The 18,132-nt window shown below is 45.1% G+C and overlaps 1 protein-coding gene across 1 annotated transcript; it reads left to right on the forward strand.

The window, feature by feature from the left end:
- Positions 1-126: 126 nt before the first annotated feature.
- On the forward strand, positions 127-16,348 carry LOC142063139 (heat shock factor protein 3-like). The gene is given in 14 exon segments (XM_075106527.1): positions 127-165; positions 167-271; positions 1,382-1,490; positions 3,175-3,302; positions 5,987-6,111; positions 6,983-7,058; positions 7,799-7,860; positions 8,324-8,405; positions 8,689-8,822; positions 9,656-9,901; positions 11,316-11,421; positions 11,972-12,037; positions 13,114-13,180; positions 13,760-16,348. Coding segments are annotated over 14 exon segments (1,659 nt in total). The 5' UTR covers positions 127-141; the 3' UTR covers positions 14,089-16,348.
- Positions 16,349-18,132: the final 1,784 nt, after the last annotated feature.

Below are 18,132 nucleotides of genomic sequence, written 5' to 3' on the forward strand. Positions count from 1 at the left end.
GAGGGGCAGGGCCAGGAGGCACGCACCAGTGAGCGGGCTCCCCGGGCCTGAGGCAACGCCCCGCCCCGCGCGGCGTCACGGCCGCCGTTGGCCGCCCCGCCCTCCCCAGCCCGTTGCACGAGCGCGCGGCCCGGCCCGAGGATGCGGGAAGGGCCGGCGCTGCCCCCCCCCCGCCGCCGCCGCCGGCGCCGCCCCGGTGCCCGGCTTCCTGGCCAAGCTCTGGGCGCTGGTGGAGGACCCGCACAGCGACGACGTAATCTGCTGGAGCAGGGTGAGGGCGGCCGCCGGGCCCCGGCCCGGCCCGGCCCGGGCACCGCCGCCCGCGGGGCGGGGGATCGGGGCCGGCTGCGGGGGAGGGGCGGCGGGACGCGGGGCGGCGGCGGCTGGGGAGGACCCCGGTCTGCCGCGGCGGGGCGGCGGGGGCCCCCCGTTCCCCGCCGCAGGGGTGCCCGCGCCCTGGCCGTGAGCAGGCGTGGCGCGGCGGGGCGGGGCGGCAGCGCGCGGGGGGGGGCATCCCGGCCCCGGGGCGCGCGGCGGCGGCGCGCGGCGGCCCCGCGCCCCGGGAAGCGATCGGCTCCCGGTTTGTCGCTTCCCCAGCCCTGGCACGTGGCCGTGCTGGTGGCGCGTGCCCCCGGCACCGGGGCGTCGCAAACAGGCCAGCGAGACATCTGGCACAAACACGGCGCCCGGTTTTGTCCCCTGCCCTTGTTACAGCCGTAGGGTTTCCTCCACTTTTTTTCAGAGGTTTGGCCTTTGCAAAGGCAAAGACGAAAAGAAACGTGGTGTTTTTGTTCTCTCTGTGGACTGCACGAACAGGGCTCGGAGACCCGCCGGGTTCCGGGAAGTTTGGACCTGAGAATCTGATGAAGCGGAAACTTCATCTTGTGTCACAGTTACGCGTTTTCGCCGCAGGGTTGTGACGTCCGAGCTTTTAGTAACTCTGCGACATTCCTTGGTTATATTTAGTGGTGACATAGCACGTACAAGGGAAGAATCTCATCAGCAGCTGGTGGGCTCTGGTCAAAGGCGATAAAAGCCCTCTAGTAGCACAAGTTCTGTGGCGCTGGAGCGGTATTTGTGTCTCCTGTGGACGAAGGGAGCAGCAGGCAGCGGGGTTTTTAGAATGATCTTTCTTTGGGTTAAGACCAAGACTTCAGGACTTGAAAAAAAAAATCCCCCGTTCAGTAGAAGTGTGCCGTGTGACCGTCGTTTCAGTTCAGTCCCAAGGGCTCAACATGCTCGCGCAGGCAATTCCCTCTGCTGAGGCGTTTGCCCTTCCCTGCTGTAGGGATTCTCCCTGTTTATTTATGGCTTCACTTATGAGCAACGCCTTAGAAGAATTGTGCTTGTTCTCTAACTGTTCCTTCTGCTTATTTCCTAGAATGGTGAGAACTTCTGCATTCTGGATGAGCAGAGGTTTGCCAAGGAGTTACTCCCCAAGTACTTCAAGCACAACAATATCTCCAGCTTCATACGACAGCTTAACATGTGTAAGCATCAGCTGTTCTTATGTACTCTTTCTGCCAAATTTGTTGCTACTTGGCATCGACTTGGATTTTTTTAAACAAACGGATTGACTTGACAGGTCTTTCATCCCTGAAAACGTGAATTCTGGTCTTGAGTTTGCTTTGCAAAAGAAAAGAATAACAGTAGAGCTTGGCTTAGTCTTTGTTGTCTGTGTTCCAGCTCTGAGTCCTTTTGAGCAACGACTGTAAAAATACCGCTTTACATGCTGGTACCTGAAGCTTGGGTAGAGTTCGCTGGGCTCCAGTGGTAGGGTGAACGGCAACAGTAACAGCAAACTTGTGTGTACCTAGGGGAGCACAGGCATATCTACACCCGTGCATCTACCATGGCAATAAAACTGCCTCGATCATGCTGTTGCCTGCATTGCTGTGTTGAAAGAAGATTAGTCACACTGATGGATCAAGCTGGACTAAGTTTCTCATGATGTTTTCTGTGCCTGACTTGTGAGCATCATGTGGCGTCCACGATATAACACCTGTGCAGCTTGTACAGGCAAAGAAGCTGGAGTGGGGTGGTAATTCAGAGATACAGTACAATGTGTGGGGCTGCAACACACGGCAGAAATAGCTGTCTTGCAGCAGATAGCTTATGGGCTGAGTGAAGGTACAAACTGCACAGAAGGTGGCCACCTTATTTAGAAAGGGGAGGAACTCTCTGTCCTTGCTCGGTAGGTTTGCCTGGTCTCTCTAGCTGATCCCTGTTTAGGTTTTGTCAGACGTGAGACAGAAAGCGTACGCTTGGCCTCTTGACACAGGGTGGGTGCTGCTGTTTGTGTCAAGTGTTGAGACTCGCTTGAGTGTCAAAGGGTAGTGCAAGCAAACAATTGTCAGTTGCCTTGTAGGAAGGGTAAATGCTAAAATGCAGATTTTCCTACGAAGACATGAAATGCGATGGCAGCCTCCTTTTCCTGCTGGACCTACCCTACCTTCGAGTAAGGTTTTCTAACGGTAGCACTGTTGGGGTGCATTGAAATTGGAGTGCATTAACTGTGTTAAAAACTCAAATGAGGAGAGGTACGGATTGGTCTGTCAACTGTATTTCGCATCTGCCCTGTGGTACTTGAAGCAGCGACGGAAATAGAGCTGGCAACGTCTTATTTCATGCAGGCAGTCTGGTATGGAGAAAGTACGCTGCGTGCACGTGTTTGCAAAGGCTGGGAACTAATTTCTCTTCCTTACTTTGTTCTGTAGACCCCGGTGATACGTGACAGCATTTGTTTTGATATGTAGTTGTCTGGGATTATAGGCACGAGAGGGAAGGTTCACCGTTCTGCTGCTTCCACTGGGACAAGATTTTATTCAAGATACCCTAAAAAAACCCATAATCTAATTTCTACCTAATTTCTGTGATTATTTGGACATCACTGCCTGACTTGCAGACCCTAGCTGGTCTCTGCCGTGCATGCTGTTGGTACAGCCTGCAAGGTCATTTGATGGTATTGTGGACATGTCCTCTAGCTGCGAAGACTGGAGCAGTCAAGTCATTGAGCACCAAAGAAAAGCTACTTTGGCTGTTTTTCCTAGTTTCTGCTCCCAGCAACTGTAGTGCTGTAGGTATTTCAGTAGCCTCGGGGGTTTCTTTAGCTGTGTGTTGTAACAGTCAGCTTTGTACTGTGAAAGAAATGACCTTGTTAATACCTCTTCACAGATGGTTTCAGGAAGGTGATTGCTCTGGAGAATGGTATGGTTATGGCAGAGAAAAGCTCAGTCATTGAGTTCCAGCACCCCTTCTTCAAGCAAGGGAAGGCACACTTACTGGAAAACATCAAGCGCAAGGTACAGTCTAAGCAAGTGTTTACTTCACTTTGTTATGAAAAGGAGCTTATCAACACCAGTCTAGGGTCCTCAGCCAACAAATTCCATGGGAACAAAGGCAGTGCATCATGATGCAAGCCTTTGCAACTCCCTCCTGAATGCCAGGCTAATGCTTGGCTTGGCCTCCTCGGGCCAGCTCTTGGGCAGAACACACCCTGCTGTTGTTTAGCAATGCACTGGAGTAGGACCACGGTCTTCGTAGCTGTCAAACTAGAGCCGTTTTCCCACAGGGGGTTCATATACATGATTACAGCTTACCATGGTCTTCAGTTCTGCCAGCACAGCAGAGTTGGAAGGAATCACAAAATGAAAGAAGTGAAAGAAAATACATTCCCATTTGGTGCTCAATGAAAATTAGCAAGGGCATCAGTAATGAGCTCATTTGGGTGAGCTCGCATAACTGACGTTGTTCCTCCAAAACTGTGTTGCCACTAGGCTACATCTTTATTAGTGCTTTCCAGTTTTGTTTTGTACATTCAGGCCTCCTCTGACCTGTTTCTGCACAGATATTTATCCTCTGTTGGCACATTACAGCCCATAATATCCTGGCTGCCAGGGAAAGAGAGTATCATGATACATCATGTTGACGTTTGAACAGCAGAATCTTTTCTTTAGAATGTCGTAATGTGGTAGCTACATTGCCCAAGTCAATAGAAGTACGGGGCAGGCTTGAGAGCCACAATTGTGTTTTGATTGATTCTTCACTGAGCTGTCTCTGTTCAGAATCGCAATTGATTAAATATAGTTGTACGGTTGCTTCTCTGACTCAGGCTTGTGCTCTTCCCAGGTGCTGTCATCGCTAACTTGTCTTGGCTTGCACACCTCGCTTTCTGGTATTCTGGGGCAATCAGCTGATGACATTATGTATGGCACCACGTATCCCAGGAGCGTTGCTCTGGGTGGAGTATTCTAGATGGAAAGACAAAAGCTCTAGTTAGTGCCAAGGACATTCATATGAAACTACTGAATAGGTTGGTGAAACGTATTCTTTGTTGCACAGGAAATGTTAGGGATTGTTCGCAAAATGTCCGTTGGTTTTTTCTTGATCTCATACTGTCTGGAATGGAGTCATATTTCCATACTTGCTATAAACTGGATTTCAAGCCTCTAACAGGAATGCAAGTTTGAATGCAGGACTTCCTTTATCTACTCCTTTTTAGTGTTAGCTCTGCTGGTGTGCTTCAGTCCTGACAGCCTTACTGTCGAGTTAAAGACTTTGAAGAGAGCAGTTCCTTGCACTTGGGCAGAATGTTTCCGTTTGGCCCTTTTTTTAGAGGCAGGCTGACTGCATTTGGGTGTGCTGAGGAGAAATCAGACGGCCATGGATTGCATTTGGGATATAGCTCATGTACCTTAGCATAAGGTATTACCCACAACGAATAGCAAAGCACCTGGAAACGCAGACAGAGAGGAGAACCGCCAGGCCCTTCGGTCCATCCTCTGTGACACTGGATTGTGTTAAGAAAGTAGTTAGTTATTTCTGTGGACTGATTACATAACAGTTAGGTTCTGTTTCATCAAGAAGTGATGGGATGTTATTTTATAACACTGCAGGTCCATTTCTGACCATCCCGTTCTCCTTTGGAAAAAAGGGGTCTCTGAGCTAACCTGCATGGGAGTTATCTAGCACTTCAGCAGGCCAATCCCAGATGCTTTCACCTCCCTCTTGGAATTTAGTAGAATAATAAGAAAAATCATAGCATGCTGTAGGTTGGAGGGGACATCTGGTGGTTATCTGGTGCAACTCCATTTGGTTCAGTTATCATCAGTATTTGGCTAAGCGATCTTTAAAATTATGCCCACAAAACCTGGACATGTCATTCAGACGTGTGGTGCACCAGACCCATCTTTTTCAAAATACCGAATTGTATGTCAGCCATCGATGCCACCACCAGACAGAGAGTTGCTGAAGGAACTGGAAAATTTTGAATATGGGGAGGAGAGAGCGAGCTTTTTGCTGTCTGGTGACTCTTCCACCATCGTTTGAAGAGCATTCATGGATTCTGCTATGGGCAGAAGAGCGAGCAGTTTGGACTCTGACTTTCTGGAGACAAGTCTCCATAATTTTGGAATGTCACTGAGCAGAGTGGTAATAGAGGAAGCACCAATATGGGAGTCTGCAATTCAGGTGGTGTGGGACACATTTTCAAATCAAGTAAGATGCATCTAATTAGACACCTTCCCTCCCTCCCCTGTCCCCGCATCCGCCACCAGCAACTTAGTGGAAATTTATTACTCCTGTGCTGGCAGATTTACCCACACCTAAAAGGAATACGATCGTCTTATTCTACTACGGATTCTGTTTTGGTTTTGGTTGGTGTCTTCTTCCTTGGCACTAGAGGGCAAGCTGTCACCAGACCTGTCAGAGACAACACCATAGGGAAGGCTCTTTTCAATCAGTGGTAGGTTTTTTCATGAATTAGCGATGAATCTACTGCCTGCACGTACAAAGTGCTAATCTCATGTTTTCATTGACATCTTGTTTTTTTCAGAGTAGACTGTCCTGAGGACCATCATCTATAGCAATTATAGTGTTACCTAATCTTTTAATGGAGTTTGTACCTGTTCTTCTACAGACTAACTGTAGAAAGCAGTGTGCAAGGCACTGTTTGTAGTAAAGCATGTGCAACCTGGTCCTGTTCTAGGTATCTGCAGTAAGAACGGAGGATCTCAAGGTCTGTACGGAGGATTTGCACAAAGTACTCTCTGAAGTCCAGGAAATGAGAGAGCAGCAGAACAACATGGATGTCAGACTGGCTAACATGAAGAGGTAGACTCCATCTGTTTCAGAGGCACTTATACATTGAATGTTGCTTATATCTAATGGAGTTTGACTCTAAATGTGGGCTTCATCTGAACTGGGAACAGCTGAAGCTACACCTTTTTTTGCTAAGAATTCCCATTCCACTCCACAGGACATTCTGAATCTTGTTTGGTTTTATAATTCAGTTACAGACCAGAGATTAAGACTGGGAGTTTGACTATGTTGAGGTTTCATTCTGGTTGCCATCACTTCTAGTAGTTTTTTAGGGCGATCAAAGCATTTCCCTTTCTAAACACAAAGCAGCGTTAGATGCAGTGAGGGAGAATTAGTCTTTGGTTTTTCTTTCTAATTGAAAGTGGACTTTGCACATCCTCATCTCTGTTCCCTCGGATAGTTTTTGTGTAGGCACTGGTAATTCATTCAGATCATTGGTACGCAAGCAGGTATCGACCAAAGTTCAGGAGATACCTTCACTCCACTTCCTCTGTTCCTTTAAAAAAAGAAACCAAACCCTCAAACACAAACGTTGCAACTGTTCTGAGGTGGGCTGTGTTACACTCAGCCTGTTTCCAAACACCATGTCTTTATTCTAAGGCTTTGAGGCTTTGAAGGAACACCTCAGATCATGATTATTAGTGGAGCAGCAGAGGATGAGAATGTTCTTATTAGTGAGTGCTTGGTCCTGCCTGATGGAAAATTGAGTTAATTTAACCCAGAGTTCATGATAGTGGATCCGATTAACTGATTGTTAGTTATCCTCAGAAGGAATGTTGCCATTGGTCCTGCAAGGTACTGTGAAAGTTTGAAAGCTGTAAAACTAAAGCATATAAAGTAAACTCTGTTCATCCTCTGTCTTCTAATTTATTCTGCATTGCAGAGAAAATAAGGCCCTGTGGAAGGAAGTGGCAGTTCTAAGGCAGAAGCACAGTCAACAACAGAAGCTGCTGTCTAAGGTACCATTGCAGCATCTTCAGTGCTACCATCCTTATTCCTGCCTCTGTGATGCCTCTCTGATGGCATTCTTTGCTTATGTAGAATGACAAATGACACAGAGCTGAACAGGCTATATTAATACAGCATAAAGAAAATGTTCACAGTTCCTGAGCGTCCCAGAAGTAGCACAGCAAAGAACCACAAGCAAAATACTAAGGAAAAGTCATAGTAAAAAGGATTTCACTGTGTTTGAAATCTCAGTGAATCTTATTTGGAGAGAAATCAGTAAACCAAGCTGACCTGGGGTAAACATGGGGCTGGAGGCAGTGCATGGTAGCAGGAGCCTAAGACAAGAGATTGCAGGCACATGGAATGGAGTCTGTGAAAGATGTTGGACCAAGACAGACTTAGACCACTCAAGAAGTCAACTTGGAACCCAAGGAAACTATAGGAGCTTCTGCACTGGAACGAATTTTCTCTGGTTTATCCCTCAGCTGCTTATGGTCTGGAATCTTCTAATGACTTGTGGTGTTATGTTACATTTAAAAAGAAAAAAGTGTCCAAGGGGGCTAACTTTTCAATGCCATTTGTAACTATCATTTTGTTTTTAAGGCATGAACAGAAATGGAATTTTAATTTACCTATTAATTTCAATCACATAACTACATAATTTTGTAGGAAAGTCTGAATTAGTAATTTGCTGTTAGGATTGCTATGCTGACCACTTGTTTTTGTTTTTTTGTTTGTTTTTCCTTTTTAGATTCTTCAATTTATACTAAGTTTGATGCGAGGGAATTATATTGTTGGGGTCAAAAGAAAAAGGTAATTACTGGATAGGTCACAAACCAGTGTCAGATGTCAATTACAGGGATAAATCAGCTTCTAGAAGGAAGATATATAGACTGTACGAAGAATATTTTTATCACTTGTGTATTCAGACTTGAGAAAGCTGATGGAAGTTGAATAAAGCATGAAATAAAGATTTCCTCTGCTTTAGCACTAAAACAAATGGGTGGGAAGAGAATATACTATACAATTTGAATTTTGAAGGGCACAGTTATCAGAAATGGTAACTCCTTCAAAGTGTGCAAATGTGACTGACTTATTCAAAGCAAAAAGCGTGTTTAGAATGCAACCTGTCTGCCGTACGCTTACTAAAAAACATTTCCAAAAGCCAGCTGTCTTAGAAGTAGAAGAATGGTGGTTCTTGCCATTGCTGTACGTATTTGGCACCACTACGGATTTTTACTGTGGAACTATATACTAAAGCCGTATTTTGTCTCAGGTCTCTAACAGATGCTGCAGGTGCTTCACCTTCCAAATACAGTCGTCAGTATGTTCGCATACCGGTGGAGAGTGGCCAAGCAGTAAGTCTTCCCAGAGAGAGAGACAATGGGTTGGACAGGATGATATACAGGGATCTCAAAGTCTTCCTTATAACTATTAATACCCTAATCTTATAATCAGATGCGCTCCATTTTGAAATGGGCCGCTTTAAAGCATTGCTCTGTCTGTAAAATCATGCAGATTAGTACAACTAGTGAAAGATGAAACCTGAACAGGGAAGAGAAGCTGCAAGAAGAATGGAGCTTCAACATCAGAAAAAGTCAGACCTTTTGGTTTACTGACTCTGTTTGCTGTACCCTGCAGGTGGCTTTTTCGGAACATAATGCGGATGTTGAGGATGGAAATGGTACAGGTCTCGTCATTCGAGATATCACCGATACCCTAGAAAACGCCACTGATGGTCTCCTTGCTGTGGCACACACAAGTGGCAGAGCCAGGTATGTTTAAAGGATGTGGAGGTATTTATGCTTAGGTTGTTCATTGGGTAGTTACGTTAGCGTGAGTGATCCGTATGAATTCTGGGAAACAGCCTCTCCGGATTTTTACTCTATTTGTGCCCGACAGGCCTGTTTCTAGGCTGCCTCTTTTACAGCACACAGCATTGGTTGTGGTCCTCAAAAGTTTTTTAAGAGCTCCTGTCTCTTCAGGAGTGCCTGAGGGCTTATCAAGCCGCTTGGCACTCCAGGTTTGGTTTGTTGAGCCTTTTCTGTCTAATCAACAAATAAGCACATACTTAACTTTTCGACTGAACAGGGACCTGAATGAATATATAGGTTACTAACAAACAATCCAAAATGTATAAAGGTTACTAATAAGGAAACCAAGACATATAGTTTTATCTCTAGTTTCAGTACTGCTCTCACTAGCATTATGCTAAGCATAACTGAAGGGAAGGCATTCTTTTCTGTGGCATCAGATTCTCGTGAAAACCCATTTAATTGTTAACACCCAGAGTGAAATATGGACCAGTGTGGGATCTTTTCTTTCCAGAGACGCAATGTTAGGAGTTTCCCTCCTGCCTAATTTCCATACACTGGCAAAATGGGGTGGTTTGCTCTGATACGTGCTGTCTGTATAAGCTGTAGTAAGAGATTCTCATCTGCCTTTAGGAAGGCACTTTCCTTCTTTTTCTAAAGACCAGTCGGTTGTTTGAACCCTTGACTGTCTTGACATTATTAGTTGTTAAGATTTGAGATACTAAACTTGAAATGAGCAGTAATACATTTGGTGAATTCTTCTGTGTGTTTTTTCTCATTGGGTCATATTTTAGAGAGACACAGGCAGCTCTGGATCCCAGCTTACCTATTTGTCAAGTATTGCAGCCAAATGAGTTAAGTCGTGCAGAACCTGTCCCACCAGTTCTTATAAATGATGTCAGCAAATCCAGTGAAATAGGAAATGTTGCTGTGGAACTCCATTCTGCACAACCTAATGCTCCAGAAGACCCCGTGTCAGTGATTGACTCCATCTTGAACGAGAACAGCTCTGGAAACCAAAATGATCCTTTACTGGAAAGGTATTAACTCGTTTCTGGAAACTTACGCTGTCGTCATCTTGGGGGAACTTGTCAAAGTTTTAGAGGATGTGTTTAGCAGAACATAGTCCATCAACGACATTTAGAAAGTTAATTCACTTAAATTTCTGCCCCTTTGTTAGTAGGTCTTGAAAAAGACAAGTGCTAGCATCGTACACTAAAAGCAGGGCGAGTTCATGAGTCCCATCTCTAGTAATGAGTGTGCCCGACTTCTGATGTGTCTGTCAGTCTGAGGGTCGGCGAGGTCACTCTGTCGCATCAGCCCATGTACCGCCAACTACTGGCACTGCCGAGCACTGCCGAACAGCAGATGGAGGGTGGCGATTTCAGGAGGGCACCATGTGTTGCTTGTTTCTGAGAACTGGATGCGGATTTGTGTCTGTGCTAGCCTGATGTTGTTTCGCTGTTGCTTCCTTTCTTTGCCCCTCTTTTTTTGCAAAGGTTCGCTTCCCTCCTGTCTTATCAGACCAGACTCTCCCCTAGGACCAAAATCATGTGGGCTGTGGTCTCACACTCAGCGGCACTGCCACGTAAGCAGTTCCTGGCTTGCACTGGCCCCTGAGCTTTATCGGTGCAGTCATTCGTGTGTCTGCAGGGTGAGCTGGATCAAGGAACTAGCTTTAGTTCGTTGTCCTGGCAGCTCTTCCTCTGCGGTTGACTTCAGGTAGGAAGTGCTGAGATGATGCATGTCAGCCCTCAGTGTAGTCTGAAGGCCCTGTAAGACCTTACCTCATTGGCACTGCAAAATGCGGGGCAATGCCTTGGAACTGGGTGTTGCTTGTAGCTGAGTATTCCAGCACAGGAGGTAGCTTGCAGCACAGCGAGAAGTGCCGGACTGGCACCGTGTTGCTGCTTCCTTTCCGCTTCATTCCCTGTCCCGTGTCCTGCCCAGTGTCCTTGGAAAGGCGCACAATTTGGCAACAATCTGGTGTTTCAAAATAGGTAGTGTTTCTTCAGATCCAGATTATTTCCCGCCCTTTGCTGATTATATATCGTCCCCAGGTGACAGCCATCAGACCTTAGTTTAAACAGGTATTGGTATATGGGCTGGGATCTGAGAACATTCAGGAGATATTAAAATGAAGGAGGAAGTAGGTGTGGAAGGAGGAACTGCTTTTTGATGTGATAGCTGTTATTATACTTGCCGCTCAGGTAGTCTTCCCTGTACCTGTCCTTCAAAGAGCTGGACCCTGAAAAGTGATGCAGGAATGCCGTTTCATTCATTAGGCAAGAAGCTATTCTGGATGGTGAGCAACCTAGGCTGGCTCCCATCTTGCCCCACAGCTGTAATAACTGAGAGGTCAGCTCATCGTTGCTAAGAGTTTCTCCTGCCTCGTGGTGCAAAAGAAGGACCTGACTGCTGCCTGTACACTACTATATCATTTTGTCTTTTTAGAGAAGAAATTCAGGATTTTCTTAATTGCATTGATGCCAGCCTTGAAGAGCTTCAAGCAATGTTATCTGGGAAGCAGTATAACTTTGGTTCTGAAGCTTTCAGTGATGTGAGTGTCTTTTGACTCTTTCTGATTTCTGAAAAATATTGATTAGGGTGCATTATGAAATTTTACTGGTTTATTCCATCTTGTAATGGGCAAGAGGGGGGGAAATCCTGAGAAGCAAGTAGTTGTGGATAGAACGATACATAGTCATTCTAGGAGCCTAAGGATATACAAGGTAAGTTGAGAACCTTTTTCAGTTCATGTAGTATTTCTGTTATATGTAACTCAAGGGGAAAAAAATGAAGAAATGGGACGTTTTTCTCCTTCGCAACTTATCATGACATCCTGATTGTGTGTTCCATTATGCATTGTGGTATGGGATGAAACTTAGCCATATACCCTAAACCACTGGGAAACATGGTGTCCTTTTCTCCTGTGACCCCAGTTTCTGCCACAGGTTGAAAGTAAATTGCTGTAGGCCTGCGGAGGAGCCGCCTTCGCTGTGCTTCAGAGGGTGGTGTGCTGTGCTGGATCCTGCTTTCCTTCCAGGAGCTCTCTCACGTTTTGTTCTAAGAACCTTATTATATGACACATGGACTGTTTTTATTTTCAGACATTTAATCCAGAGCTGCCAGCCCTGGATATAAGCTTGATGGAAACTTCCCCTGGTATGGAAAATGTAAGCGCAAGTTGCTTCTATGATGGGGAGGGTTAATATGGTGTTCAGAGCTACATTTTGACTGATGCAGTTTGAGGGTGGGGACTTGATTGATAGCAGAGGATGAAACTGCTATTTTATCTAGTCCTGCTGACTTAATGTTTTCAGTTATCACCGTTGGCATATGTGAATTTAAGAGGGTTCTCAAGGTAATTTCAAGTCTTATGTTCCTAGCTGCAGTAATACACTCACTGGGCTGATTTAAACTGTCACTTTGCTTTGAATAACATGTTCTTTCTATCTAATACTTCTAGACCCTCTGTTTAGAATGAGGAGGGTAGACAATCTTGTCTCTTTTTTAGTCTAAGTGTGTGAGAACAGTTTCTTGGCTTGTTTCTCCTAGCCTCAGGGATTCCTGTGATGTCTTTTAGCCAAGTAATGACTAGGTCTGGGGTTGTAGTTCAGATGAGACTGCGTGTCTTCAGTCTGTCTGAAGACTGAAGGAAAAGCATGAAATGAAAAATATAATGTAATATACTGCATTTATTCTGAACGTGGCTTTGTGGAATTTTCTCAGAGGTCGTATAAAAGTTCAGTGCAAATTTACTTCTCTTGGTCCAGTTCCTAAAATTTATGCATGTTAAAATGAAAAAAAAAACCTTGCAAGTGTCATTTATTTTGTAGTCCTGAAATAATATTGAAGCTAGGACTTTCCAGTCGTAAGAGCTTAGACCACAACTGTGGTAAAATGCAGCTGTGTTCAAGCAGTGCTTGCAAAATTTAATTGTATTGATGAAATCATGTTTAAAAGTTTTATTCCAACAAGACATTATAATAAATGGTTTGGAAGGTGAAATAAATATGTGCCAGTCAGAAGCTTGCTTGGCTTTGGTAAGTTAGGTTTGTCTGTATTTCACCCTGCCTTCTTTTGAGAACTCCTCTTTGCTGGCCCTCGAGTGCAACAAGGGGCTTATTGGTCAACTGTTTCATTTCTCTTCTCTCCTCCTTTCTCCTTTAATTTTGTTAACCAGTCAGTGAAGACTTGGGTTTTGTTGTTGTTAAGCATTCTGTCTTATGCTCTGTCTGTTTTGATTCAGATTGCAGACTTGACAGAGACCACTGAAGATCCGGGAGCGAGTGAGAGAGACACAGCAGGAAGCAAAGGTGGGCAGGAAGGAACACTGAGAGCTGTGACAGCTCCAAGCTCTGCCAAAACTGTGTTTTGAAATGGAATTTTTGTAGCCTGTGATATGGTTTATCTCCTCCTTTGGTCTGGGCTTAAAATTTTTGTGAAGACTGGAATGTTTCACTGATCTTACGAAGCTGTGCCTCAGTCCTAAGAGGCCCCATCCTATGCCCCATGTTGGTGTTAATGATTTCCTTTTTCTTACACGTGACAGAGTGTCACAATAGGGAACAGAAGTGCAAATGTCATTGTGGAAGTATCTCCTAATGGGCTACGACCCCCACAAATGCAGTGCTACTCATTTTACTACGTCAGTGCTGCCATTGCATGCTGTATGTATGAGGGGCTTGAAGCATGCTTCAGATACTGATGTGAACAGACACGGCAGCCTTAGCTCCCCTCTTGCAGCTTGGATGTGGTCTGTCACAGCTCAGCTGTATGGTTTTCTTTAGTGAACCAAGTTTTGAAGCAGCCTCTCCAGTTTTCCTTGTCTTGAATAAGAGCCTTTGCTTAGGTGACAGAGGAGCCTGGAGTTTAAACCCTTTGTTTCCCCTCAGATATGCAGCTGATACAGTACAGGGCCAATCCTCTGCTTTCGTTATTTGAAGAGCTACCCTCAAGCGAAGCTGCAGGGAAGACAGAGGATCCGAAAGACCTGCTGCCCCCCTTGGAGGAGAAACCTGCTCTTCATCCTCCACCACATAGTGAAACTGTCTTGCCGCTAACAACTCCAACGAGCCAGGCTGAGCCTCTGGACGCACTGGGAATGGGCGACCCACCGCTCCTCTCGGAAGATGGGAGTGGAGAGTATAAACTGTTTCCGCTCTTGCTCCTCAGTCCTGTTGCTAACTTCATAGAAGAGGCCTCTGAGATAGAAACTTCTTGAACTCACGTAACATCTGCAACTGGCTCAGTGATGTGAAATGGACAGCAAGAAGTTTGACCTCTCTCCTCACCTGCTTCCTGGGTGCCGTGTTCTCCATGGACAAAAGGAAGTTCTCTTTCTACAAGCAAAGAGCGCATCTGGAAAAACTGAGCACAAGCTCAGAAGAAGAGCTGGTGGGAGTAAAGACACTGGGCAGAGGGGAAGAACAACCTCCCTGTAAACGTACCGCAGCGTGTTCCGTAACTTTTTATCTGATATCCTTATTGCAAAGGAAATCTGTTTGTAAAGTTTGGCTGGGTTATTTTTATTGGTGGGTTTTGGTTTGGTTTTGTTTTTTTTTTTATTAGCTGGATAGTAACGTGGTGTGTAATATTTTAAACATAGATTTTACTCTTTCTAAGAGCCCGTTTTAATAGGTGGCTTGTTTACTGTTTGGAATTAAGATTGTTGGGTTTTTTTTAATTTTGTTTTTAATTTGAGATCTGTTTTGATAGTTTGTGGCTACAATTGTTTGCATCTGCTTAGGTCACTTTCGTACTCCTAGATTTGCTCCTAGGTACAGGGAACGTTTTTTCCTATGGAAAATTGCATTTTAACTGTGGAATATTACTTTTTAACATGCTAACACACATCCATTGCCACAGTTTGTAGGTGTTGTGGTAGGAAGTGCTTGCCACCCTGCGTAATGCTGGTTTCTCATGCACATTGCATGGCAGTTCTTCTAGGGTAACTTGCACCTAGCTCACAGGTTGTGTCCCCTCAGAAATTTTGAGTAGAACTGATTCATGTCTAGCAAAGTCCAGCAGCTGCCCTTAAAATAGGGGCGGGGGGGGTAGAGAAGGCAGAAAGGAGTCATGGGGTAACTTGCATTGATGCAGGACATGACATTAAGATTCCTCTTCTGCTTGCAGCAGCTACTCATCTACCTGACCCTTTATGAACACTGGACTTCTTCCTCCATTTTCTGCTTGTAGAATCTTAAAGCTGAACTAACTAGATGCATTTGAGTCCTTTGACAGCAAATTACAAAACTAGTGTCTGGTTAATCAAAAAACCTTTCCCCAAAATTCCTTTCTACACTGTTTTCCTAACTTCTTTGAGCAACTCTAATGTGGACAGCAGCTCCTGGTGTCACTGGTGTCAGTGGGATAGCCAGCTCTCCTTCGCTGATACCAAGTTTCTAACAGTCTACCACTAGCCCACACAAACCTGGAGCCTGCTGTAGTGATACAAAACCGTTGGGACTAGAAGAGGCCTGGAAGCGGGTAGAAAACCCGTTGTATAATATCACGTGATATTTCCTACCAGCACAATTACTTGAAAATTTTATTCAAGTTTTAGGAATCCAGGCTACCTACAGGGTTTGTTCTCTCCAAAGTTTCTGAGCAAGTTTTGAGATCTTTTATATTCAAGAATCCAAGTTAATCTGATATTCTAAAGCCTACTAGATAACGCACATTATCTATGCTAGCCTTGCTTAATTGGGTTTGTGCTTCATTGTCAAATCTTTTGAGTTGCAGAGGAGGATCTTGCTACCGAGTGTGTGTGTATGTGTAAAGCCTTCACAGTGTCGTTTCATTCCCATGCTTCTGTAACTGTTCTTTACCTCATGACCCTTTGTCTTTTTATCTTTTGAATTGCCTTTCGTCAAGTACATCTTATGCTAGCCCTTTCTAGTCTCTTTTTTTTTTTTTTTTTGCTTCTTTTGTGAGACATGGGGCTGAAGAGCCTCAAGTTTTCGTGAGCTAAAGGGAGAGGGGGAAATGAGTGAACATCTGTCTTGGGTTCCACTTTTGTTTTTTTTCCATTTCTTCCCAAAGGCCTCAATTTTGTCAAGAGTGAAACAGTAAGAAACAGACTTTTCTTCTGTGCTGGTTTGACAGCATAGTGGAGACAACAAAGTTCTCTGAGAGGCTGATCTTCTGTAACTCTGACTTCCTGAACAGGCTAGGCCGAAGTGTAGTTCCTGTAAGGGATTCCTGTCATGTTCTTCCATCATGGAGTCCTCTGATCTCAGTGCGTCTCACTGTCAGATACTTGATCTGATTGCGTAATAGTTTTTTAATACACTCTCTCTTAAGTTAAGAAACCAAGGCTTAAGAAAACTGCAAATAAACTTGTGCATCTGTGTCTGGTTTATGTACTGGTCTAGGAAGAGTCTGTGTTCATGCAGGTTTCCTAAGAACGATGGCAATGGGAAGACTGAAAAGCAAGGAAAACCCACATGCTGAAACAATTAAACTCAAGAACTGTGAAACCATTTCCGTGTTTCTTGTACGTTGTTTTTGTGTGTGTTCCTGTGTGTGCCAATACTTCCCGAACCTGTTTACTGAATTTTCTAGAAAGGGGAGCTTTAATGCTCTCTGGGGGCAGCTGCTGCTGGATCAAAAATAACTGCAATGCTAGGGTTAGCCTGGCACCTGTTTTCAGAGCTGTCAGCCCTATCTTAACCCATATTCAATATACTGTGGAATCAAAGCTTGAGAGAACGGGGCGTTACTGACAGTGCTGGGCCAGGCTGGCTTTGGGTATTTACTCGCTGCCTAGATGCAGGTAGCTTGCTGGGAGCCAGCCTTCACATTTAAGCAGTGAGTGGACTGCTACTGGGTTTTTTTCATAGGTGGTGATGTGAAAGCTCAAAATACTATGTTGGGTGCTAGTGAGAAGCGGACTTGTGCTGGAAAGCTCCCCAGTGAACGACCAAAAGTCGTGATGGATTGTGGGCTGTAAAATGGCAACTCCAGGAAGCTGCTGTTCAAACAGGTGCTGTGGTAACGAACACCACCGTGCCCTAAGCTCAGCAAAGCAAATGCTGCTGCCTCAAAGGAGCAAGTATCCTTGAGCCCTCCTATGTTACTCAGAGGAGCAGAGGGATCCTCTGAATAAGAAGTCTATTTAAACAGAAATCAACTGAAGTGAATGCATGGGAAGTGAAAGGGAGAGTAAGATGAAAGACAGGGCAAAAACAATTAGGACAAAGTAATGGGAAACTCTGGGTGCCCTGAGCTGCATTGCCAAGGCGTAGGAACCATCTGGCCCCTCTGATCATCTGCGGCTCTGTGCAAGAGTCCTGGAGGATGAAACGTCATTAAGTTGGTAAGAGTCCAGAAGTTTTGGGGATCCCAAGTTCCTCTGTTACCTGTTGCGGAAAAGGTTAACAAAAGCTGTTCATTAGTAGTTATCTCTGTTCCCAGAGCTGGAGTATTTTCCTCCGTAGGAGCACCCAGTATACTCACTCACCTTTCTCCCCCTGCTGCCCCCATTTCTCCATCTCCCCCTATCCTCTCTATAACAAATGGATAAACTTTACATTGTAGCTTAGATCAGCAGTTGGTGTATTTATGCACAGACACTTACCATCTCCTCTTTCCTCTTTAGGAAGGTGTGAGCAGCTGAAGTTCACGTACCATACAGGGTTAACTTAGATTCACTAGACTACAGGTGTTAAGGTTGGTTATCAGACAAGTCTGAGTATCTTCTAATACTTATCTATGCCTTCTTCCTTTAACATTACTTCTATTCTGATTTATTTATTTATTTATGCATTTGTTTAAAAAAGAAAACACATTACTGAAACCAACAGTTCTATTCCAGAGCCATTGCCCTAGTTTCTCCTCTATTTTTGCAACTGAGTTTCAACCATGTTCTGCAACTCTCCCTGGGTGTAATCTCACACAGAGGCAGTGTATAAGGTTGTCCAGGCTCCCTGTTGCTTGTTCATAGCTTGTGGTCCCGCATTGCAGAATCCCAGCCTCAGCCTTGTGCCCCCTGCTGTGACCGTGGCCACTCGGCTGCAGCTCTCGGCTCTTTCGTCATTGCTTCTCGTTGCTGGGGCACCCACACCAGCTCTTCCCGTATCTCAGTCTTTTGTAATGCTCTGCTTGGTCAAAATTTGCTAGCACTCTGGAAAGTGTGCCAATAACAACCAACTACGATGTAAATTCTGCTGGGTTTTGTTTGGATTTTTTGTTTTTTACCACCCTTTACTTTTCCTTTTGGAGACAAGTTCATATTTCAGCTGGGATGGGACACCCGGTTTGCCAA

Source organism: Phalacrocorax aristotelis, chromosome 11 (genome assembly GCF_949628215.1).
Source record: "Phalacrocorax aristotelis chromosome 11, bGulAri2.1, whole genome shotgun sequence".
Lineage (NCBI taxonomy): Eukaryota > Metazoa > Chordata > Aves > Suliformes > Phalacrocoracidae > Phalacrocorax > Phalacrocorax aristotelis.